Source organism: Eptatretus burgeri, chromosome 17, assembly GCF_056783735.1.
Source record: "Eptatretus burgeri isolate ZD-2024b chromosome 17, Ebu_testis_v1, whole genome shotgun sequence".
In the NCBI taxonomy this organism is placed as follows: Eukaryota; Metazoa; Chordata; class Myxini; order Myxiniformes; family Myxinidae; genus Eptatretus; species Eptatretus burgeri.
Window position 1 is genome coordinate 55,324,144 of NC_140977.1, and position 25,098 is coordinate 55,349,241.

Consider the following 25,098-nt stretch of genomic DNA (forward strand, 5'->3'; position numbering starts at 1 on the left):
TGACCTGTTAAGTAAGGTTCAAAAAGAGCGAGAATTGCTTTGCAATACATGACCCCCACCGGTCCCAATGAATGATCGGGGGATAAAAAAATTGTTTCCGTTTAACGCACGCTCTCGCAGATACCGGAACAAAAATGAAGAACAAACTCTAACCCACCGTGTTTCGTTCATTCCGAGGCTTTGCCTATTTTAGTATAAAAAAAACAACAACCCGATGTACGGCTTATGTGCATATTTAATACATCGTGGTTATATACCTGGGATCATTGCAATTGCACTAGACCATGGACTAACACCCAGGCCTAAGGCCTGAGGCCTGCCAATCTGTGCTTCTTCATGAAATGGCGGCACATGATTATATTGGGGTGGAGTCTTGGCAACTATTCAGCCAATGGGTGTAAAGCAATGGGTGGAATTATGGCAGCTGAACAATGACCCGTGTATACGTGATATCTTGTAAGTTTAAAAAAGGCATAACTGTGGAAAATTGACAAAACACCCTGAAACTCGAACTTGTTTTGTAACTTACTGTAGTAAAGCCATGCATAAAGTTTCAGGTGAATATGTTAAAGGGTATGGGAAAAAAAAAAGTCTGAAAAAAAAACCACAGGTGTGACGGACGGAGAGCAATCCGAGCGTCCTTCCGGTGAAACTGGTATGGGACTAATAAGGTGGTTACATTGATTGCTTCAGCAGCAGTAAGCTTCCGGAAATGTTCTACAGCCTTTAAAATCTTTATGTTATTTGAATTATATATTTGAACACAGTCGAACAGAAATCGCCTTTTCAGCACTTTGAAAAAAAATCTTCCGTTCAGCAATACTTGGACAAAATATTACGGCATTTTACATCATCACGACCAATCAAATTTACCGCTTGTAGACCCCACCAACGTCCTTGTTTTTCGGTCGGGGATCATTTAATATTTCCTTTCACGTAGCTACAAACGCTTAGGCACTATGGAGAGATTATAAAATGTCCTGTCATGGTCGCCTGTCCAACTCTCAATCCCGTGTGATTTGCCGAAACCCCGTGGAATTACAACTGTCAAGTGACTGTGACCATGAGACCCGAAACCAAGAGATCGCAAAATCACTTCACTCATTGAAAAATGTACTACAAGGTGGTCACAAAGTGAGATGGCCCTACAAGGTGGTCAGAGAGTCCCGTTACTCCCTCCCCCTCAAGTTTGATGATATATATATATATATATATATATATATATATATATATATATATATATATATATATATATATATATATTGTTGCGGATTCGCGCCCACCGGCGTGCGGACGGCCACGTAACTCGAATCGCGGCACGTCGCCCACCGGACGGACAATCCAGTCGTGACCCTCTCGGACTAACGCCGGGAACCAGTCACGGGTGGACCTTTCGGTCTCACCGCGATCGAGCCAATCAGCCCCCGCGTGGGATAGGGTTGCTCGCCAAATTCGACCTACCTAAGTACCCACGCGGAGGGTAGACCGGGCGATCGCACCTCGCCGCAGGTCGACTTCGGACACGGGCCGCTTAAGCGACCCGTTCCGTACTATCGGGATAACCGAGCGGTGTTATTCGTTGACCTCGACGGTTCGATTAATTATCGGGCGTCTTAGCCCACGACCAACCCTTTACGTGAAGCAAGATGGGGATTCAAAGAAAGAAATGACGAAGCGAAGCGGGAAACAGTTCAATAATAAAGCACATTTATTCGCGGCACACGGGAAGCACACAAATACAATTCCACCAAAAGCACACAGAAAAGACACAATGTAATTTACACAAAAAGCAAATGTAAAAGCGAAAACACAATGCAGAGCTAATACCGACTACCGAGCACACGGCAACACTTATACAATTCTACTTCACAGACGGCGCCGACAACACATACCCAAAACCAAGGAAAAGAAATACCCTCAAGGATGAGGCGGGCCTGAGGCCGAGACCGGGTCGGCCTACCCGTCTGGTGATGAGACGAGGAGCGGCGATGGCGCCTCAACTCCGCGGGCCTCGCAGACAGTGTCTGGTAGGGGGTGGGAAAGGGGCCCCCTTGGTCGCACTATCTCAGCGCGGGGGGAAACAGGAGGGGGTTGCTGATGCTCGGGGTATAGAGGATTTTTATTATCCCGCGACGAGCGTCTCCACCTCGGCCAGGTCGCGCTGTCGGCCTCCCTGGGGTGCAGCTCCCGACGCGAGCACCCCCTCGTCTGGTGTCGCTGCCTTTCCACAGCTCCGTCCCCTCCGTTCCGACTCCAACGCACACGACGACCAGCTCCTTCTTGCCAACTCCACCGCCCGCGAAGTCTTGACTCTCTGTTTCCGACTCTCCTACTCTCCTACTCTCCGCCTCTGGACTTCCCTACTCTCCGCCTCTGGACTCTCCTACTCTCCGCCTCTGGACTCTCTGGACTGATGAACACGGTCCTTTTATCAGCCCCGTAGCTTCGCCCTCTCATCTTTGACCCCCTCCCTTCGACCTTTCACCTCGCTCCCCATTGGCCCGAGAAAAAGTGGGCGTGAAGGCTTTTTGATCCATAAATTTGCATATATCGATCGCCCTGGGGGCGGGGCCAATTCGCCCCTCGCTCACCGATTGGACGGCAAAAAGTGGGCGTGTGTCGTTTTTGATCCGTTTTTGAAGCACAAAATCCGTGATTTTGTACACGCTGTTCGGCGCGCGCCCTGCACGAGTCCAACACCGGTACCCACAGCGGGGCAAGAACGGTGGCGATGCGACGGTTGCGAGGTGTGACGGGAAGGTCGTGGCGGTTGTGGTGAAGCGGCGTTGTGGTTGGTGGTTGATGTTGTGGTTGTGGTGGTAATCATGGCGGTTGGTCCAAAATAAAGATAGCAAAAGAAAAACGGCTATCCTGAAGAGTCGCAGCACGCATAAATGACATGTATTCCCACTAGACAACGGGTTTGGGCCTAACTACACATGTACTTACCGAGATACCTCACCTAAGGGACCTGAATGGTGGTTTGCGAATTTGGTAACCACAACAATATATATATATATATATATATATATATACACATGTTCATGATAATGTTAATATTTTGGTTTTTATGATGATAAAAGTTTCATGTATTCAGTTTACCTTTTGTACCTGTTGTGTGTTTATTATATTCATTTTTCAGGTTATGCGGAGTGGGTAACAGGACTTTGTAAACACCCTGTAGATTATTGGCTAAGAGACATTGTAAAAGTGTTACCTTAGAAGTGGAATTTGATGTTATTTCTCAAATGGATGCTCGTGAATGTATCTTCAATGTTTCTGGGTTCAGTTTACCCCAGATCTTTAAATATGGTGCCGATCAGGAAGATTTATTTGTATTGAAATGTCTAATTGTTTTGTATTTATTTGTACGTATGTGTACTTGAATATAACTGTCATTAATCAAAAAGGCTTTGGCACTGCAGAGCGATTTAAAATAAAATAAATTCCAAATAAAAATGCAACTTTTTCCCACCCCCCCCCCCCCTTTTTTTGCCTAAAACACTCCCGGGCACTCACTGATGAACCTCTGAAAGTTTGATGAAGATCCATTCAGTCATTTCTTAGAAAAATGGTGACAGACAGACACACAGACAAATGGCTCTCTTGTGGTATATTTTTCCTCTAGTTGTATTGTTATGGCCTGGGGTTCGCTATGAGGGGAAGCACTCGAGTTCCTTTTGAACACCCGGTCCTGAGGCTAGCAGCCATAAATAACTCCGTGGTCCGGCGGGTTGCTCTGCAACCACAAACACCGATTGGCACAGCCAATCCGGGCAGGGTTACACGACTTCGCGTGATACTTTACCTGTGGACGGCCAGCTAATTAGGGTCACGTGCCCTCAGTGCACACTCGGTTTACTGCCGAGCGTTACAGTGAGTGTGCTCTGGCTAACAAAGCAAATTATTGGGGTTCCACTTCCCGTCTAACCTTACTTGTGTACTGTCGGACCAATAAGGGAAAAGACAACCGAGACAGATTGGAAATTACAAACAATTACTTCTTACAAACACACAGACAAGCAATCATTGAAAAGCAAGTATCTAGAAGCAAGAAAGCAAAAAGGCACATTAGAGCAGATTTCACTCAAACATGTATTCTTCTTCAATCTTACTTGAACAAAATACTTGGCTCTCATTCACTCAGGGGCAAAGAATGAAACAAGAAGGACTTGAAAATAAAATAAAAGTAACGTATGGAGAGAAGAAAAGCAGGCTTTCCTTCTTTCCCTCACCTTACACAAATATACAGGAGAATGCGGAGGAAAATGGATGGTGAAGATGGGCATTAGCGATGTAACGCAAGGAGGACAGACATTCACATCCCTGAGGTGCCCAGACCCAGTCAGTGAGTCCTCTCTGGCATCCCAGATATGCGAGCTAGATGTTTGACTTGCCCCCTCTGCCACAACTTCTGGTGTCCTGACCCAGTAGGCGAGTTCTCTCCGGCATCCCAGATACACGAGCTGGTTGTGTGACTTGCCCTCCTCTGCTTCAGCTTCTAGTGCACAGACCCAGTCGGCGAGTTCTCTCCGGCGTTCCAAATATGTGAACTCGATACGTGGCTTGCCCTCCTCTGTCTCAGCTTTTTCCTCCTCGGGCCCCCATTGATGAGGTGCTGCTGTTCACCCTCCTTGTCCTTCGTGGCTGACAGGCTTGAGAGGGCAGGACGACACTCGTGGAAGGAGTGTTCTTTTCCCACAGAAGCTAGACACCAACTACTCGTGAAACCTTCTTTTGCTTTCTGCTCTCCTTCACTCAGGAGTTCTTCTTCGACCCGGCTCGTGCGAGCCTGTCCCATGTGCTTTAGCCTTTCTGCTTGAATAAACCTTTCTGCTCTCGGTGCTGTCTGCTCAGGAGCTCTTTTTGTCCCTGCTGGTGCGAGCTTGTCCCATTCGTTTCTGCCTTCTCTTCTCACCCTGATCATAAACCTCCTTAAAGGCACAAACGTTCTCTGATGGGCATATTACGTTGCGTTCCATTATGGCCTCTTCTTCACATCAGCTTTCTTTCCTCCTCCCCTGAGTGTCTCTCTCTGTCTCTCTCTGTCTCTCTCTCTCTCTCTCTCTCTCTCTCTCTCTCTCTCTCTCTCTCTCTCTCTCTCTCTCTCTCTCTCTCTCTCTCTCTCTCTCTCTCTCTCTCTCTCTCTCTCTCTCTCTCTCTCTCTCTCTCTCTCTCTCTCTCTCTCTCTCTCTCTCTCTCTCTCTCTCTCTCTCTCTCTCTCTCTCTCTCTCTCTCTCTCTCTCTCTCTCTCTCTCTCTCTCTCTCTCTCTCTCTCTCTCTCTCTCTCTCCCCCCCACCCCCAACCTCCCACCATTGGTCCGCAGCTGATGGGGGAGGGTTCACGGCGTCGCTTGTGGAAATTGCCACGCTATTCTGAAGGAATTTTCAATGAAGCCCTCGCCCCCTCCCTTACCCACCCAAGGCCGCAACGAGAGCCCCCAACCCCTCCTTCATGCGCAAGCATTCCTCGTACAGTTCCGCACTGTACCACGCCAGCGAAAAGTGCCGCACCTCACAGGCCACGAGCACCAAGCGTCACACGCCGTGCCATGCACATGCACATAAGAATGGAGTAAAAAAAACAGAGAGGGACACCGCTGGACCGAGGGATGACCGAACGGCCGCAGGGTTGAAGGTAAGATCGATGGGGTGAAGGGTGGATTGTTGAAAGGATGTTTGATGAAGGTGAGGTAATTAGTGTATTGAGAAAGGCAGAGAAGGGAAATGGACTAATGGTGTGAAGGAGGAATGATGGAAAGTAACAGAGGCGGAGGGGGGAGGCATAACACTGGAGAAATACAGCCGAGCCAACGCATGCCCCCCGAACAGCCCTTTTAACAAGGGACTCAGGACTATCTATCCAAAGACTCATGAAATAACTGATCCTCAGTTCATCTACGTGTCCATGTATGCTCTCCTCCTGGGATAATTTTTCAAAAACTATATATATATATATATATATTTTTTTTTTGCGGGCCATTGGTTGGGTGAGAAAACCACGGGGGGGGGGGGGAAGCTATCTCGGCTCCCACCAGACTCCCCGGAATTGTAGGCCGTCGCACACGGATTATTCTGTGACCCGGCGGCTCGCTTAACCGACCGTGGACGCCAACAACTCAACCACGTGACTTAGGCTCCTCCGTCTAGTTAATCCGGTTCCTTAAAAATAACCACGTGATTTAATTTCCGGGGAACATGCCCTCTGTATGCTTTGTCTGAACCGGATCACTCTTCCAGACCGGATTACTTTCCCGGATCGGATGCAGCCGAGCGACGCTGCCAAGGACGTACCAGCTAAAAGGAATGGATTGTTGGGAATAAAGTCCCGGCTTAGCTAGGATTCGGACCATGCTGGATCAATGGAAGAAAAGACAAAAACGAGCAGGGAACATTCCTAATAGCAATTTATTAACAATGGGCGAGGAAAGGTATGTGGTATGATCAAGATTTATTGGGGTGTGCAAGCAGAGATAGGGAAGAAGGGTGCAGTGCGACAATAATCAAGCAACTTATAAAAGCAGCACCAGAGCAGACCTAACCCGAAAATAATAATAATAATAATAATAATGATCTTCTGCAGGCTTACTTACATAGACAGACAGGCGCCAGGACACACACACACACACACACACACACACACACACACACACACACACACACACACACACACACACACACACACACACACACACACACACACACACACAACCCTATGAAGAGGAATGGAAGCAAGACAGGAGAGGAGTTGAGGCTACGGTCTCTCGGTACCTTTGTATAATTTTTATGTGGTACCTGAATGCGCCACCAATACGTTTGGGGGGGAATGCTCTGTGGCGCGGTTCCCCCCTGACAGCTGGTGTGTTGTCTCTTGCTTCGGGCATCTCGCGTCGAGACCGTGAGCGTGAAGGAGGGGCTTGAGTTGGGAGGGTGGAGTCAGTCATGTGGGTGGAGAAGAGAAGGAGGAGTCCAGCGATAACGACAGAAGGCGGAGTCGGGGTGATGACGACAGTAGGCGGAGGCAAGACAGGGCAGAGAGAGTAAGAAGGATCCGCTTGGACCTTTATATGCCCTGCGGCGCGGGGTGGGGGACCACACTGAAACTCGGTGACGTCACCCGAATCGGGCGTTCTGATTGGCTCCGACCCCCTGCGCGGCCCGGCCGCGATGGCCAGAAGCAGCAACATTCCACTTCCGGCAAGGTGACCCCACGCCGCAAAGATGTCTTGCTCCGACCTCACGACATGATATGAATCACCCACACCTAACTCCGCGTCATGACTTGCCTTGCAAGAACCCCCGGGCCATGCCCTGATGACCGGCCGAGGGCAGCGTCAGTCCCGCACGCCCGCTCGGGCACCCCGACCAGCGCTGGCCAACGCGCCCTCTCCGTGTGCGCCAACGTAGCCCGAGCTGTACAACATGCCTCCGCCCGATCGCAGCTTCGCTGGCCATAGAGGTGAGAAGGTAAGATGTTATGGCACACCCATGCACAGACAGTAAGATGTGTCCATTCGTGCCCGGCTCTGTACGATAAAAAGTGTCGGGAGCGGCGTACGGGTCTGCCTTTGAAAGCACGTTCCGTAAAACATCTTCCATTCTGATCCGCCAGTACGCACGTGCCCAGCGCTCGTGTTCGCCTGATTCTGCTGTCGTGTGCGTGGGGCGAAACCCAATCGATATAATAAGTCAAGAAATGGGTTGAAAGGAATGCGCCACTTGCGCCTTGCACATTCTCATTCCGCGCAACGTGGCGTTGCTTTTCTATTATCGGCCTCGGTACGCATTCCGTGCTGCGTGGGCGTCTTGCTGAGTGTGTTTCCTGTCCATTGAGTGGAAATTACCACTGCGTGTGCGTTTGGCAGGCTGTGTTTTCTACGGAGGGTGTGGTTGTAATGGCTGCTTGCCCTTTGCTGAGGACTCATCTTACAGCGAAGGGCGCACGTGGCTCAGATTTACCTCAGGAATAATCAGAAAAGAAGAGTAGGAATGACGTTAGAAATGAAATGAAGAAGGAATGATGTAAGCAAACCTAGCAATGAGATCCTCGCAACGCACGCCCCTGTTGTCCCGCGAGACAAAAGGGAAGGGACGATCTTTTTTTTTTTTTTTTTTTTTTTTTTTTTTTTTTTTTGTATACCTTGGTCGAGGCTCGTATGAGAGCTAACACACAACTCACAGCAAGGAGGCATGAGACAAGAGGGGTGGGAGTGGAAGGGACAAAACATTGGGGAACAGACACAGGTGAACTGTGGAAGGGAGAGGGATGGGGATGGGACGGGGAACATGGCGAGGGGAAGATGGACATTACAGGGACTTTCAGGAAGGAAAGCAGGAGAATTGAAGGAAGTGGGCTTGGGTGGATTATCGGGGGTAGAAAAGATCGAGGATTTGGATGGGGGAAGATAAGAGGTGGTGGTGAACAGCTGTTTTGAAAGCCTGAAGGGAAGAATGGGAAAGAATAGAGTGAGGAAGTTTATTCCAAAGGCGGGAAAAAGAGGAATGAAAGAGTGAAGATGAGCAGTGATTCGTGATTTTGGTAGTTTTACCAGAAGGGGGTTGTTGGCGGACCTTGAGCGCCCTGTGGAAATGTGGTTGGGACAAATCGCAGAGAGAGCAGGGGGGCAAGGCTGGAGAGGAGTCGGTAGAAGACAGAAAGACCACCGACCAACCTGCAGTGATTGAGTGAGAGGCCCAAAGACTCAGCTTCATTGCGGGAGATGCCAATGATCTTAAAAGCCCTGGTTTCGACAGCGTGAAGTCGAGAAAGGTGGGAGGCAGGAGCACCAGCCCAGAGGGGAGAGCAGTACTCCATCAGGCTACGGACAAAAGCTTTGTAAGTGGTCAGGAGCTCAAGAGGGCCGAGGAAGGACTTTGCACGACGGAGGATTCCCAGTCGGCGACTGGCTTTTGAGGCAAGGTTGGAAATGTGACTTTCCCAGGAAAGGTCATGGCAGATAGTGAGACCCAGAAGCTTGAAAGAAAAGACTTCTTCCAGAGGATTGTTGAGAAAGTGGATGGGGGGGTTTTGTAAACGGTCCTTTCGAAGAGACATAGTGAGAGTGTGAGATTTGTCTGGATTGAAAGACATGTTCCACGTGTTGGACCAGTTTGTGATTTTATCCAGATCTGCAGTGAGCGAAGAAGCTGCTGCTTGCCGGGCTGAGGGATGACAGATGGTACGGCAGAGGGTTGAGTCATCGGCAAAGAGAAATAGAGGATTTTCCAGAGAGTCCGAGAGATCATTGATGAAAACCAGAAAAAGAACAGGGCCCAGAACGCTACCTTGAGGAACTCCAGCCTGCACAGGAAGAGGGGATGAAAGAACTCCATTTAGGGCCACACGTTGACTGCGACAGGAGAGGAAGTCTGCGAGCCATGAGTGGAGATGAAATCTCCACGAATATTAATGGAATAACTGTCTTGGGACCACTTTATGTTGGATGCATGCGGTTCTTAGAACCACAACTATATATATATATATATATATATATATATATATATATATATATATATATATATATATATATATATATATATATATATATATATATATATATATATACATGCATACATACACAGTATATATGCAGGATAAAAACAGTGCCCTTCAGAAAGTATTGACACCCCTTGACGTTATCACACTTTGTTGTGTTACAGGCTGAATTTAAAATGGATTAAATTATAAAAAAAATTGTCACTAATCTACCTAAAATACCCCAAAATGTAAAAGTGGATTTTTTTGTTCTTCAAATTTTTACAAATTAATTAAAAATAAAAAGCTGAAGGGTCTTGAGTGAATAAGTATTGACAATGTGGTGGCCAAGAGTACATCCGTGGTTCGAAATTGTCTGCTCACGTTAAAGAGGACGGTGAAAAGATTATCTCGAGACGTACCTTGCAATATACAGTACATGGTGAGTCATAAGTCCCAGGACACGGTGCCCTGATCTGACCTCTGTGGGGGTATGTCAAAGCTAAGGTTGCAGAACATCGCATGGCATCTGTTGATGAACTGCAATAACGCATTCAGGAAGCATTTGGCATGGTATTTTTTTATTTTGTATTAGATGCACACATGGTATTTCCCAAGCATGTGCCTCAACCAATGAGGCACCACATGAAAACGTCAAAAGCAGTCAACACAGGAATGAAAAATGAAGACCCACCCACATCTTTCACATATGTGTGTGTATGTATATATATATATATATATATATATATATATATATATATATATATATATATATATATATATATATATATATATATATATATATATATATATATATATATATATATATATATATATATATATTGTTGCGAATTCGCGCCCGCCGGCGTGCGATCGGCCGCTCGACTCGAATGGCGGCCGCCTCGCCCACCGGAACGGACAATAAAGTCGTGACCCTCTCGGACCAACGCCGGAGCTTGTCTCGGGTGGGAGTTTAACCTCACCACGATCGTGCCAATTGCCCACCCGCGCAGGATAGGGTCGCTCGCCAAATTCGATCAACCTAAGTACCTGCACGAATGGTCGACCGGGCGATCGCACCACGCCACAGGCCGACTCCGGACACGAACCGCTGAAGCGGTCCGTTCCGTGCTTCAGTAATAACCGAGCGGTGTTATCGTCGGCCTCGACGGTTCTGATTAATTATCGGGCGTATTAAGCCCACTACGAACCCTTTACGTGAAGCAGGATGGAGAGTCAATAAAGAAAAGACGAAGCGAAACGGGAAAACAGTTCACACAATGCACATTTTTTATGTGACACATGGAGAGCACACATATACAGCCAAACAGTCAAAATGCACCTATAGCAGTAAAACAAAAGAAACAATGACGCAGAGTTACTACCGACTACGCGCACACACGGCAACAATTATACAGTTCTACTTTACAGACGGTGCCAACACACATTTACTCAAAAGCAAAGGAAAGAAGCAACCCTCATATACAAGGGGGCAGACGGGCCTGTAGGCCAATATGCGCGTGTGACCTGAAGGAGCGGCCAGGTCCGCGAGACCGGGTGGGTCCTACCCGCGTCCTCGTGACGCGTTGGTGGACGAGCCGCAGATGTGGCCGCGTGGCTGTGCCCCGACTCCGTGCTCCTTGGCGGGTTTCGTTGGCACGACGTTTAGAGTGGGGTGGGAACGGGGCCCCCTTGGTTGCACTATCTCAGCGCGGGGGAAAAGGGGGAATTGTTGATGCCCTGGGGGAGGGAGAATGGCTGGCTGGCTTGGGTCCCGTGACGAGCGATCTCCCACCGCGACCTCGTCGCCGACCGCCGTCCTTCTCGCCTCGGACCCGAGCTCCTTGGCCTCTTCCCACAACTCTCCTCAGCCGACTGCAGAACCCAACTCGATGCCTTCGCCACCCGACTCCACTCTCTGCCACACTCTGCTGCTGCCACACTCTGCCGCTGCCACACTGCTCTCCAACGAAAAACTGACTCTGCCACGATTCGCCTTGCGCTCGCCGTTTTATAGGCCGGCAGGAGAAAACAATATGCAAATTTCCCGATCAGGATGACCTCGGGGGCGGAGCCACGCTCGCCCATTGGATGGAGGAAAGTGGGCGTGAACCTCCCCTGATCCTAGAATTTGCATATATCGATTTCACACCAACGCGCCTGGAGGTGGGGCCAAGCCGCTCCGCGCTTGCTAATTGGACGGATCAGAAGTGGGCGTGTAGCGTTCCTGATCCGGATTCTCCCTCCGAAAGTCCGCTATTTGCACTCGCGGCTCGGTGCGTATCTTGAACGAGCCCAAGACAGCCCGACGCTCAGTGTTCACAGGTGGCGCGGGAATGGCCGTAGAAGGAGAGAGGTGAGGGTGTTGGAGGGTTTATCGGTGGTGGTTTGATGGTTATGGCGGTTGAGACGTGGTTGGTTCAAAATAAAGTTAGAACAGAAAAACGGCTATCTCAAAGCATCGCAGCCCGAATGAATCACATAAATTCCCTCTAAACAACGGGTTTGGGGCGAACCACACATGCACTTAGAGTTATCTCACCTCCGGGCCCTTCATGGTGTTTTGTGAATTTCTACAGCCGTAACAATATTTAATGTGCGGTTCTGGGAACTGCATGCCTTGAAGGCAATGGCACCCAACATACAGTGATCCCCAGACAGTTATTTCATTAGTTTATGTGCCGTTTAAGCCTGTTGTTGGCTTTGTGGTTAGGGTGGCGGCTTGGGATCCTCGGGTCCTGAGTTCAAGCCACGTTGGCCGCTGAATTAATACACCAGGGGGTTGACTCAGCCTGTCATCCTTCCAAGGTCAATGAAATGAGTACCAGTGGGAACTGGTAGAGGGGCATTGCATCAGTGACACAGTCGCGCTTCCAAGAAATGATAGCTACCCCAGTAGCTAAGCTGCCCTACGCAAGAAGAAGAAGAAGATGACGACATGCAGTTTGACCTTCCCCTTATGTCTAATAACGGGACGAAGTGTGTTGCATGGGTCTTGTCGCTGAGTCTAATTATATCTCTATCTTCATTCCAACTCTTTCTTCTTATTCATGAAATAAATCAAAGCAGGCACCACACCCAGACGGTCATCTGTCAAAATCGCAGCGATAACCTCCACCACCAGATTGTACAGGAGGCGCGCAGCCGATGAAAAACCCTCCACCGACACTGTACAGGATGCGCGTGGCGTGCCCTTTCATTTGAATCTGCATCTAATACTTATATTTGTCTTCTTTCCAACCCTGATTTATATCCAATCCTTTCCTTCAATCCATGATACAAAGTGGAGCAGGCGCAAATGCACGATAACAGACACGCACACAAACCCGTGACAATTACCATCACACTGTACGGGACGCACATGGCGCACATCTTTATTCGGGTATGTGCGCTGATTTACAACGGTGTCTCACCGTCGACCTTCACTCGCCACCTCGGCCACCAATATCTCCTGCAAACGGCAGAGGCCATCCCGTGCCTCCTCACATCTCCGCCTCGATGCAGTATCCACCAAGCAGAGGAGCAAATGCACACCCCAGATTGCTTGGCCGTGTGGCATGCGGACGGAACAAGCGCATTGATCAACGTCAACCGCAGAGTGCCGAGGGTGCCTTAACAGACATGCACGACCGACGCGACCCTCGACCAGTCGCCGGAACGCGGCCTGGGAGTTCGGTGCAAGGCGATTCATGTCGTGGAGTTCAGTTCAAGACAATTCCACAGCTCGGCCATATCTCGCCAGGTGTACAAATAAGACCACTTCTGGCCACAGGGGCTTGGCAGCGTGGGGCAAGGGTCCAATAGGAGCGCACAATTTCGGGTGATGACACATCGCTTGGGGTCATCACCCCACCCTACACCATGGGGCTTATAAAAGGCGGATCATGAAGTCGTTCATCTCTCTCGCCTTGCTTCGCTAGCTGGGATCTCTACATTCACCTTCTGCTCCACCTGACTCCGCCTGCTGACTCCGCCTTCCACCCGCCCACTCCACCTGCCTTCCTTGCCTGTGAGCCCCGCCTCGTCTCTGGGCCGGTGCACGCGCTGAGTCCGGACAGTAACCAAGCAGGAGACAACGCGCCGACTCTCAAGGAGGGACCACTCAGCGAAGCGTCCCCCAACATGTACTGGGTCGCGCGGTTGGCCGACAATGCAAGGTATTGCGAGGCCGTTAGCCCTCATCTCTCCTTTCTTCTGATTACCTCATCTTCATCAGTGTGTGTGTGTGTGTGTGTGTGTGTGTGTGTGTGTGTGTGTGTGTGTGTGTGTGTGTGTGTGTGTGTGTGTGTGTGTGTGTGTGTGTGTGTGTGTGTGTGGTGCCTGTCCTTGCCTAAGTTAAGAGTGTAGAAGATATATATATATATATATATATATATATATATATATATATATATATATATATATATATATATATATATATATATATATATATATATATGTATATATATATATGTATATATATATATATATATATATATATATATATATATATATATATATATATATATATATATATATATATCGGGATAAGTCTGCTCTGTGTCCGCTTTTGTAAGTTGCTTGCTTTCTTGTTGTCGCACCCCACAAATTCCTTACTATCCCTACTTTCATGCAATAATAAATCCATTCACTGTGCCACATATTTTTCCTTGCCTGTTTCTTAATAAATGTTTGTATAGAAATGTTCCCAGCTCGTTTTTGTCTTTTCTTTCATTGGTCCAGCACGGTCCGTATCCCAGCCGAGCCGGGACTTTATCTCCCAACGATTCATTCTACTAGCCGGTACGTTCCTTGGCAGTGTCGCTCGGCTGCATCTGACCCGGTAAGGTCACCCGGTTCGGACAATGCGTAGCGAGGGCGTGTTCCCCGGTAATTAGGTCACGTGATTATTTTTGGTAATCGGTTAAACCTTACATGGAGGACCCCAGGTCACGTGGTTGAGTTATTCGCGTCCACGGTCGATTAGCAACCCGCCTCATCACAGAGTTATCTGTACACAAAGGCCTGCGATTCCGGAGAGTCTGGTGGGAACCCGAGATAGCTTTCCGCCCCCCCCCCTCTCGTGGTCTTCTCGCCCCGACCCCGGGCCGCAACAATATATATGAGCATGGATCAGCTCGCTTCACTCGCCTCACCACACGTTGCTACAGTGGGACAAACATCACCATTTTATGAAAAGCACCTCACCCCCACATTATTAAAAATACCTCGCCACGGCCACATTATTAAAAACACCACCGCCGCACAATTCAAAATGTCTCACTACCACGTTATTAAAAACACCTCATTGTGACGTAACAGCCATGTTTTAAAAACACCTCACCTCCATGTAATTCAAAACAACTCCCGCTGTGCAATTAAAAACACCTCACCACACGTCACCATCGAGACAGGCTTGTTTTAACTACCTCTGTGGCGTGTACCTCTGTGGGATGCTCCGCTTGAGTGTTCTCACATTGAGAGTTGGCACGTTATCTCTGGTTTAGTCATTTTGCCGGGGCTCGTGGCATCGTGCGCTCCGCACTGGTCCTCAAGAACAACGTCGCACACAAACTGCGAGTGAATAGCCTGCGAAGGGCAGAGGCAACGAGGAACAGCCAATGCAGAGACGAGAGGAGCAGAGAAGAAGAGGGTGAATCAGAGAGCGAGTGGCTCCGCGTTCATCCTTTTATAAGCCCTAGGCGAAGGGTGGGGTGACGACCCGCAAGCGACGCGCCGTGACCCGAATCCTGCCTCTCTATTGGGCTACAGCGGCACTAGCCACGCCCTGCCAGGCTCGCGCGACCGGAAACGGCCTCATTTGCCCATCCAGACACGGCCTGGAGTTCCTGACTCAACATAGGGTGTGAGCTGACACCCCGGCCCTGAACATGCTCCAAGTGCAGTCTGAATGCCGAATAGCAATGCACACCTGCCATCCATGGGCCCCCTTTCATGAGCCAAAATGCACACCCGGGCCCCGTACCAAACGCCCGGATCGCCCCTTCCCTCCTCGCCGCCCCATCTTGCTGTGTTCTGGCGACTGAACGTGGCTCGTATCAATCCCTTGTGCTCACCAGGGACATTTCCGGTGAGATGCGGTCGAGCTATTAACATCCATTGCTCGTCCCTGCTTTGCGCGGTCTGAGGACAGTCTGAGTCGTGCAGTACTTCTCCATTTAGTGGCGAAATGTAGCGATGCAGTGGTACAAGGGGGTGCAGGAATATTTTTCTCGTGTGCAGGAAGCGTTTGTGGTCGAAGTGGTGAGGTGTGGTGAGTGAGTTGTGAGCAAGGTGAGATGCCGGTTAGAAATTGGCGTGCAGATTTGAATGAAATAAATGGTGCTTGATGCGTGTGCTGTGCAGTATCGATTGTGCAGCGTGCCCCGTTGGTTCCAAGCCATGGGAGGCTGCTTGCTGTTTTATACTCATTCAATCACAATTTGCATGGCGTGTGTGTATGCTGGTTTGACTTGTATCATGGCTGAAAGGAAAGGGTTGGAATATAAATCAGAATAGAAGATAGAAATATAGTTAATAGACCTAGCTATTAGACCCACGCAACGCACTTCGTCCCGTTAACCTACTAGACATGAGGGGAAGGTCTGACTGCACAAAGATTAATGAAATAACTGCCTGGGGATCACTGTATGTTGAGTGCTATTGCCTTAGATGCATGTGGTTTTGTAGAACCGCAACAATATATATATATATATATATATATATATATATATCACAAGGGTTTGGGGATTACCACGAGGGGGACTCCTCGGACTCTCCCTGACTTCCGGACCTGTAGCTGCCAGCCACGGGTAACTCCATGGTCTGACAGGTTGCTGAGCAACTGCGGACGCCGTACAGCCGAGCGAACTGTAGATGAATGTTGGCTCGTGGTATGAGCAACCAGTCGGTTAAAACGTCCCGTCTGTCTATTTGTTCACACTATATCGAACCAATGAAGGAAATGAGACACACAGGTTTGAAAACGATTTACCAACGCTTTCCGAAAGGCACGTGTTTACAGGGCCCATAAGAATCAATCGGCACATATGGCAATCGAAGCAATCAAGACAAAAGAACAGCAATATTATTTGTAAGCACTCTTAATCCTAGAACACAATCTTACTTGGTCTATACATCAGACTGGCTCGCCCAGATGGGTCAAGAGGTTAATCATTGATGGCTCTGTCAATCGTGATCCTCTTTTGTGTGTTTCTCAAGTAGACAAATTTGTGGTTCTTCGAGGAAAGATCGTGGATGTCAGTAAATGATGCTATCTTCCCACGCTGCTCTTGTTCGTGTGTATGTCTCACCACAACACAGTCTGCCCAGCACAGCTTGACCCAGCTATGGCGCGGCTCGTCCCAGCTCCAGCACAACGGGTCTCTGCAGGCGATCTCTCCTTGGCATGAATAGGTAGGCAGTTTCTCACTTGGATCCCCAACACGTTCAAACAGCACCGAACAGGTTTTGGGTCTCACCTTTTAAGCCTCCCGGGCCGGGCATGGCTATGAGAGGGTAGAGTTGGTTTGGGGCGGAGTTATCGGGAGCAAAAGCCGTGCCGTTGGTGTGCAAGAAGAGCGTGTCTCCCTATCGCTCTTCTTGCCATTGCGCTTCCACCGTTGTTCTTGCCATTGGTCGTGGTTGTTTGAAATATGTGTGGTGCTTTGTGGAAAGTGCGAGAGAATTAAAGAAAGGGGTGAATTTGAAAGGTGTTCTGGTGTTTTGTAACCGATGTAAAGGGTTATTTTTTTGCTTCACACCGTTTTGTGCAATCTGCTTTCATTTCAAAGTATTCAATTGTTTTCCGCATTCATATCAGATTAAGAGCTTCTCGAACCTATCGTATGTGTGGAAATTAAATAAAGGCTCGAACACTGGCATGGCTTTGTCGACAATTGAAGGAAACTTCCCTTCCATTCCCTTCCATTGCCTTCCCTTCCCTCATGCTTACCTCCTCCTAAAGCCCCTCCACCCATATCTGGGTGGTGTCCACGGATTGCTCAGTATGACCCGGTTGAACGTGCTGTTTTAACATACCAAATTTCATTCAATCCTGGACTAATGCTGGCAGAAGGGGACCATTCCCCCTCCACCCCTGTTTTCACTCAAATTCTCTCAAACACGTGTCCAGAGCACCCCTACCCTCCCCCCTACTCTCCCCTCTTCCGCAACCTCCTCGCTCCCTCCCTCCTCCCAGAGTGTATAGCGACATGTGGTGAGGCCTTGCTCCCCCCTTCCTTCCTCGCTCCCCCTTCATTCCTCACGCCCCTCCTCCTTCCTCGCTCTCCCCCCACTCTTCTTCGCCCTCCCTCCCCATTCTTCTTCGCTGTCTCCCTTCTTACTCGCTGTCCCCCTTCTTCCTCGCTGTCCCCCTTCTTCCTCGCTGTCCCCCTTCTTCCTCGCTGTCCCCCTTCTTCCTCGCTGTCCCCCTTCTTCCTTGCTGTCCCCCTTCTTCCTCGCTGTCCCCCTTCTTCCTCACTGTCACCCTTCTTCCTCGCTCTCCCCCTTCTTCCTCGCTGTCCCCCTTCTTCCTCGCTCTCTCCCTTCTTCCTCGCTCTCCCCCTTCTTCCTCGCTCTCCCCCTTCTTGCTCGCTCTCCCCCTTCTTCCTCGCTCTCCCCCTTCTTCCTCGCTCTTCCCCTCCCTTCCCCTCCCTCCTTCTGCGCTCTCCACCCCCTTCCTCACTCTTCCCCACTTCCTATCACTCCTTCCCTCACCCCTTCCTCGCTCCCCCGCCCCTCGTCACTCCCCTCCCTTCCCATCCCCCACCCCATCTTGATATTCCCATCAGCGAAGCGATGGGTTGTATTTGCCAGAATATATATAGAATTTTTTTTTTGTGTACACCACACCAGTGACACAACCACTCTTATCGGTCACTAGCTTGATCAGCACTCTGTGAAACCAGCTTCCTTGGAAAAAAAGAGGTTGTCGGCTTATCACGGTTGTCAGCTTTTAATCTCGTCAGGAGTTTGTAACTATAACATAAAAACAATGCGTGCACTTGATTATGAACTTCAAACCATTGGCGTTTTTCACGTCCTGATCAACAGTTTGTCCAATATCAAAGGTTGCACATCCATGTCTGTCGGACTTGTTGGACGTGCGATCTGCAGCATGCACAACCATTCGGCGGGAATGACCACATCAGTGTAAACCCAACAGGCTCGCTGATGACCTTCAAGGAGGATGCTATCTGCCTTCCCTGCCTTGTATAGGTCTATGTACCACGTAAATCCACACGTTGACTCGTGTAATCTGCCTTCAGTGCAACATTGCGCAGGCACGACGATGCTGCCTACGTAAATGCGCCGTTACAGCCCCAAACTGAATTTTATCCAGAATCCTTTCGGGTCTATGTAGACCGTCTGTTTTGTTTAGTAATGGAGCAAATCAGAAACCAACACTCGGGTGACATTGACGGAGCTTTCCTTAGCAACAGCGTGTGACATGTTTGATGTGGTCACACTGAAATCCTCAGTAACGGATGGAACTTACCTTTGTGTCGTTCTGTTTGTGCCAAACTGAACCGTAAATTGAGGAACTGTCCTAATGCCCTCAGCTGGTAAGCCATCACTAACATATCTTCACATGCTACACATACTGAGACGTTACCTCTGATGGCACTGTTTTGATTTCTTCCCATCCTCTTATAATGGCAATCTTGTTTTCAAGGCCCATATTTTTAAACCATGGCACGATCTTACAACACTTCCCTGAAAGAACCGAATGTGAAAAAAATGTTCTGGTGTTTAAAACAAAGCAACCTGTTGCTTGACTTCTCCATCGGTACTTTGCTTCATTTGTGATGTCACACTCAGCTTCAACACCTTTCTCTCACAGGTGCACTTTTCGCTTTCCAAGTACAAGCATTCGACTGGTGTTCACATCTCTCTGTGCACCCATCATGGGCCACATCCCCACTTCGGAGATGGACCTGGGATTAGCTGGTGCTGGACCTCCTCCGTCAGTTGAGCCTTCACCGGCCTCGCCAGCAGACTCACCACCGCATTTCCTTCCACCTTTTAAAATCTCTCCCCTTCGGAACCATTTCCAGGAACCCGGTCTTGATTGGGTCAGCCCGGCACCATCCCCGACAGGAACCATCAGGTGCGATCGTAATGTTATCTCCTTTTTGTTTTGCTCCTCATGATGCTCCCACCATCGCGTCTTCTCGTTCCTCTTCTTTCTCCTATTTTCATCACACCCAATCCTTCTCTTTCATCCTTCTTCCTCATATTGTCAGCTCATCTCTTCCTATAATCGCGATAAAGTGATCCGCGTCATCACCCTATTTATCATTAGTTTAATCACACTTTTATTTTTGACAGATGCCATGGAGTTAGTGAAGCAATACCTCAATAGAATGGGCGACAGTAAAAGACACCATTAAACATCTATGGGTTAATGGCTGGTCTTGAGCAGCTCGTCTCGAGTTGTCAGTCAAATTGAGGTGTCATGCTGCCTACTTTTTGGCCCGTTGGGTTGCTTTGACAGCCAAGTCGTCGGCATGATTATGATACAAAGTACAGCAGATATGGAAACAGTGGAGTTTTCAGCTCGAGGTGACTCATTGCTAAGATACCGTCATCACCCGCCATAATCCTTTGAACTGGATCTTTTATGCTCTGTGTTTTTGTACATACCAGACATTGCTCATCAGAACGTGAAGGATGAAAAACCTGAAATATTTTAGACATTGAGAATCACTCGAAACACTAAAATCTGCAAAATGCGCTGATGGATAGGAAAGGTCCATACTTTTACCATTTATATACATCCATAATTTGTGGTAGCCCCACACCACTCACCCCCACCACCACAACCACGAGCCTTCCTAACGCCCCTTTTTCTTCCAGCGCTGCAAATTCTTGCCCATCCAGCCCACGGGGTGCTGGGGGTTCGGGGTATCGTCTGGGTGGAGGCATGGCTCCTGATCTCCAGCTTGTGGCCGAGTTTGCTGCTCGCGCTGTCTCTCAGTGTGAGAGGGACACGGTGGCACATGGGTCGAGCAGTCCAAAGGTCCTTCTCTCTCCTTCCTTCTCATAAATAAGTTTAAAGTGGAATTTGAGAGGTACCAAGAGACATTGGAGATCTCTCTCCCATTCTTTCCCCTGTCTTCCCCCTCAAGCCCTCACCTTCCCCCCTGGCTCCCTCCCCCACAGTCTCTCCCTCCCCGGCAGTCTCTCCCACGCCCGCAGTCTCTCCCTCCCCCGCAGTCTCTCCCTCCCCCGCAGTCTCTCCCTCCCCCGCAGTCTCTCCCTCCCCAGCAGTCTCTCCCTCCCCAGCAGTCTCTCCCTCCCCCGCAGTCTCTCCCTCCCCCGCAGTCTCTCCCTCGCCCGCAGTCTCTCCCTCGCCCGCAGTCTCTCCCTCGCCCGCAGTCTCTCCCTCGCCCGCAGTCTCTCCCTCGCCCGCAGTCTCTCCCTCGCCCGCAGTCTCTCCCTCGCCCGCAGTCTCTCCCTCGCCCGCAGTCTCTCCCTCGCCCGCAGTCTCTCCCTCGCCCGCAGTCTCTCCCTCGCCCGCAGTCTCTCCCTCGCCCGCAGTCTCTCCCTCGCCCGCAGTCTCTCCCTCCCCCGCAGTCTCTCCCTCCCCACAGTCCCTTCTCCCCCCATAGTCTCCCCCAAACGGTCTCTTCCCCACCTCGCCGTCTCTCTCACCCCCCCCTCACCATCTCTCTACCCCCTCACCGTCTCTCTACCCCACCTCACCGTATCCCCTCCCACCATCTCTCTCCCCCCACTGTCTCCCCCACTGTCTCTCCCCCACTGTCTCTCCCCCCACTGTCTCTCCCCCCACTGTCTCTCCCCCCACTGTCTCTCCCCCCACTGTCTCTCTCCCCCCACTGTCTCTTCCCCCCACTGTCTCTCCCCCCCCACTGTCTCTCTCCCCCCACTGTCTCTCTCCCCCCACTGTCTCTCTCCCCCCACTGTCTCTCTCCCCCCACTGTCTCTCTCTCCCCCCCACTGTCTCTCTCCCCCCACTGTCTCTCTCCCCCCACTGTCTCTCTCCCCCCCACTGTCTCTCTCCCTCCCCCACTGTCTCTCTCCCTCCCCCACTGTCTCTCTCCCTCCCCCACTGTCTCTCTCCCCCCCACTGTCTCTCTCCCCCCACTGTCTCTCTCCCCCCACTGTCTCTCTCCCCCCCACTGTCTCTCTCCCCCCCACTGTCTCTCTCCCCCCACTGTCTCTCTCCCGCTCCACTGTCTCTCCCCCCCACTGTCTCTCTCTCCCCCCCCACTGTCTCTCTCTCCCCCCACTGTCTCTCTCCCCCCCACTGTCTCTCTCCCCCCCACTGTTTCTCTCCCCCCAGTCCCTCTCCCCCTCCCCATCTCTCCCCCCCACTGTCTCTGTCCCCCCATTGTCTCTCCTCCCCCATTGTATCTCCCCCCCCAATTGTTTTCTCTCTCCTCCCCCACGACTGTCTTCACCCCCTCCCACTGTCCCCCCCCCCAAACATACCGTCTCCACCACTCTTCCACCACTCTTCCACCACTCTTCCACCACTCTTCCACCACTCTTCCACCACTCTTCCACCACTCTTCCACCACTCTTCCACCCTTCCCTGCCCTTCTTCTCCCTCTCTCAACCTCCTCTCACTCCCTCTCTCTATTTCCCACCCTCCCTCACCCCTCCCCCCCTCATCTTCCCCTACCACTCACCCGCTTCTTTTTTGTACAGAGTCGAGCTGGAACATAGAACGGATCAGGACATAACAGAGCAAGAGCAAGAGATGGGGAAACACACCAACAGCAAGGTTGAAGGACAAACTAGAAAGGCACTCTGTAGAGCGTATACCTCCTCCATGCAAGGCCGAGTAGAACATTTTGTAGAACATCCAGTAGAATATTTTGGGTCCAATACATTTTTGAAATGTGCTATATATCGTGATTGGCCCAATCTCTCAATGGTGAAGAATCACTTTAAAAATTAAATAATTCTCGTATCTAGATCCGGATTCGGATCTTCAAATTTCAAGAATCAAATTGATTCGTCCTCGTCACATACCCTTCCATCCTGTACAATAAGTTTCGTCCGAATCTGTCCACACCTTTTTGAGATATCGTGCTATATATCGGTTTAGCCCTATCTCCCGATGGTGAAGAATCACTTAAAAAATTATCGGATCCAGATTCAGATCTTCACCAAAATCTAATCAGTTTATCCTTGTCGCACTCCGAACCTGTTCACCAAGTTTCGTCCAAGTCCTTCCACAACTTTTTAAGATATCCTGCACGAGGGTAGAAAAGATCATGGTTTTGGATTGGAGATGATCTGAGATGGTTGTGAACAGCTGTCTTGAAGACCTGGAGGGAAAAATGACATTGAAAAGAATGTGCAAGCTGGTTCCACATCCAGGAAAAAAGAACAAAAAACGAGTGGAGGTGGAGAAATTATCCTGGATTTTTGGGGTTTCACCAGAAGGGGGTTGCTGGTAGACCACGTGCACATGCAGAGTGGGGTGGGAACACGGAGAGAACAGAGGGGTGCAAGACTAAAAAGAAGGTGGAAGAAGACAGGGAGACCACTGACCTGTCTGCGATGGTGACGTGATCGGCCCATAGAATCAGCTTCATCGTGGGAGATTCGAATGATCTTGAAGACCTTGGTTTCCACAGCATAAATCTGAGCAAGGTGTGAGGCAGGGGTTCCAGCCCAAAAGAGCAACACTCCATCAAATTGTAGATGAAGGCCTTGCACATGGATGCAAGTTCAGGTGTGCCAAGGAAGGACTTTGCACGACGGAGGATGCCCAGTCAGCGACTGGCTTTGGAGGCCAACTTGGAAATGTGGTTTGCCCAAGAAAAATCGTGGCTGATAGTGAGACCCAGGAGTTTGATTGATTGTCTTCGAGAGGATTGTTAAGAAAGGAGATAGAAAGGTTTGCCAAGTGGTCCTTTTGGAGAGAGATAATGTGAGAGTGAGATTTATCAGGACTAATAGACATATTCCTAAGGACTAAGTGTTTGACCAGTTTGTGACTGTGTCAAGGTATGAAGAGAGGGAAGAGGCTGCAGGGTGTGTCTGCCTGAAGGATGAGGGATGAGTGTCGTCAGGGCAGAGGGTGGATTCATCAGCAAATAGATAAAGAGGATTTTTCCAGAGAGTAAGAGAAATCATTTATGAAGATCAGGAATAGGACTGGACCCAGAACACTGCCTTGGGGCTCTCCAGCCTTGACAGGGAGAGGAGATGAAAGGATTCCATTGAGAGCTCCACGTTGGCTACAAGAGTGGAGGAAGTCAGTAAGCCACGTGTCGAGTTGGCCTTGGATGCCACAGGCAATAAGTTTGGAGAGTACGGCGAGATGCCAAACTGTATCAAAAGCACGAGATACGGCCAGAGAGACTGCCCTGATCTCATGTCTGACATTGAGGGCCTCCATCCATTGTTGGGAGAGTGGAAGCAGCATGTCCAAGGTGGAGTGACCTGGTCTGAAACCAAATTGATGACCTGAGATGATGTTATTGTAGAACGGGAATGATTTCATATCAACTGCAATGATGGATTCCATGACATTGCTGATGGTTGGAAATAAGTTAATAAGTCTATAGTTGAGGGGATTCGTTTTTGCACCATTTTATGTAATGCAGTGATGTTGACTGATTTCCAAGCAGATGGAAGATGACCTAGGGAAAATTACAGGGTGAAAAGGGCAGAGAGAGGATGTGCAAGGGCAGCAGAGCAGGTTTTTAGGACACGTGGGCTGATGCCGTCCCATCCAGTTTCAGAATCAGAGTGGAGGGTTGACAGAAACTTCTTCACCTTCTCAGGTGCAAAAGATGCAGAGTCCAGAAGCAGTTTGGTACGACAGGGAAGGGTGGGTACCGAGAGTGAGGGGTTGTGGAAACAAGATTTGAAAGCAAACATAGGATTGAGGCATTCAGCCTTCTTAACGAGCAGAGTCAGTTATGGTGCCATTTGAAGAGAGGGGAAGGGTTGGAAGGGGAGCATGCTCCAGAAACACGCTTAACAAGCTGCCACCAAGTTTTAGAGGAGGGAGACAAGTTTGAAAGATCATTCTTGCGGTTGGACAGATGTTTTGTGGCTCTCCTGAGAGTGCACACAACTTGTTGCGTACTTTTTGGAAAGCACCGAGATTGCCTTCGGTCAGATTTGCCTTCCAGGAAGAGAAGGGAGGTTGTTTCAGAGCAACTGCCTCACCACGGGATTTGGTGTACCATTGGTGGAAGGAATGGTATGATAACTGAAGATGAGATGGGATGGATCTGTGCGAGAGAGAGAGAGAGAGATTGAGATTGAGATTGAGATTGAGATTGAGATTGAGATTGAGATTGAGATTGAGATTGAGATTGAGATTGAGATTGAGATTGAGATTGAGATTGAGATTCAGAGAGATTGCAGTCGCTGCCGATCTATCTGCCTTAGTGAAATGCCAGACTCATCTGCGCTGAAGCGGAATCGTCAGAGAAATGTTGACTCTTGCAAGCACACGATCAGGTGAACCGATTGGAGCCGAGGAAGGAAGAGCAGGAGACATTTGCGAAGAAGTTTGTCATCACCAAGTCCAGAAGGGAGAATTTGCGATTGGGAGAAATTCAAGTCAGAAAGTATCCACCCCCCCTCCTTCTCTCGCCCTTTCTCTCTCACTTCCCCCCCCCTCCCAAACGTTGCAGTTGTTTTGG

The 25,098-nt window shown here is 49.6% G+C and overlaps 1 protein-coding gene across 1 annotated transcript in view; it reads left to right on the forward strand.

Moving 5' to 3' along the window:
• The window catches only part of LOC147010161 (forkhead box protein K2-like), a 58,168-nt gene that overhangs the window by 19,463 nt on the left and 13,607 nt on the right, over nt 1-25,098 (forward strand). Inside the window, exons 2-3 of the mRNA XM_085860773.1 lie at nt 19,299-19,565; nt 20,315-20,477. Coding sequence (XP_085716899.1) covers nt 19,299-19,565; nt 20,315-20,477 — 430 coding nt within the window. The remainder of the gene's footprint in view (nt 1-19,298; nt 19,566-20,314; nt 20,478-25,098) is intronic.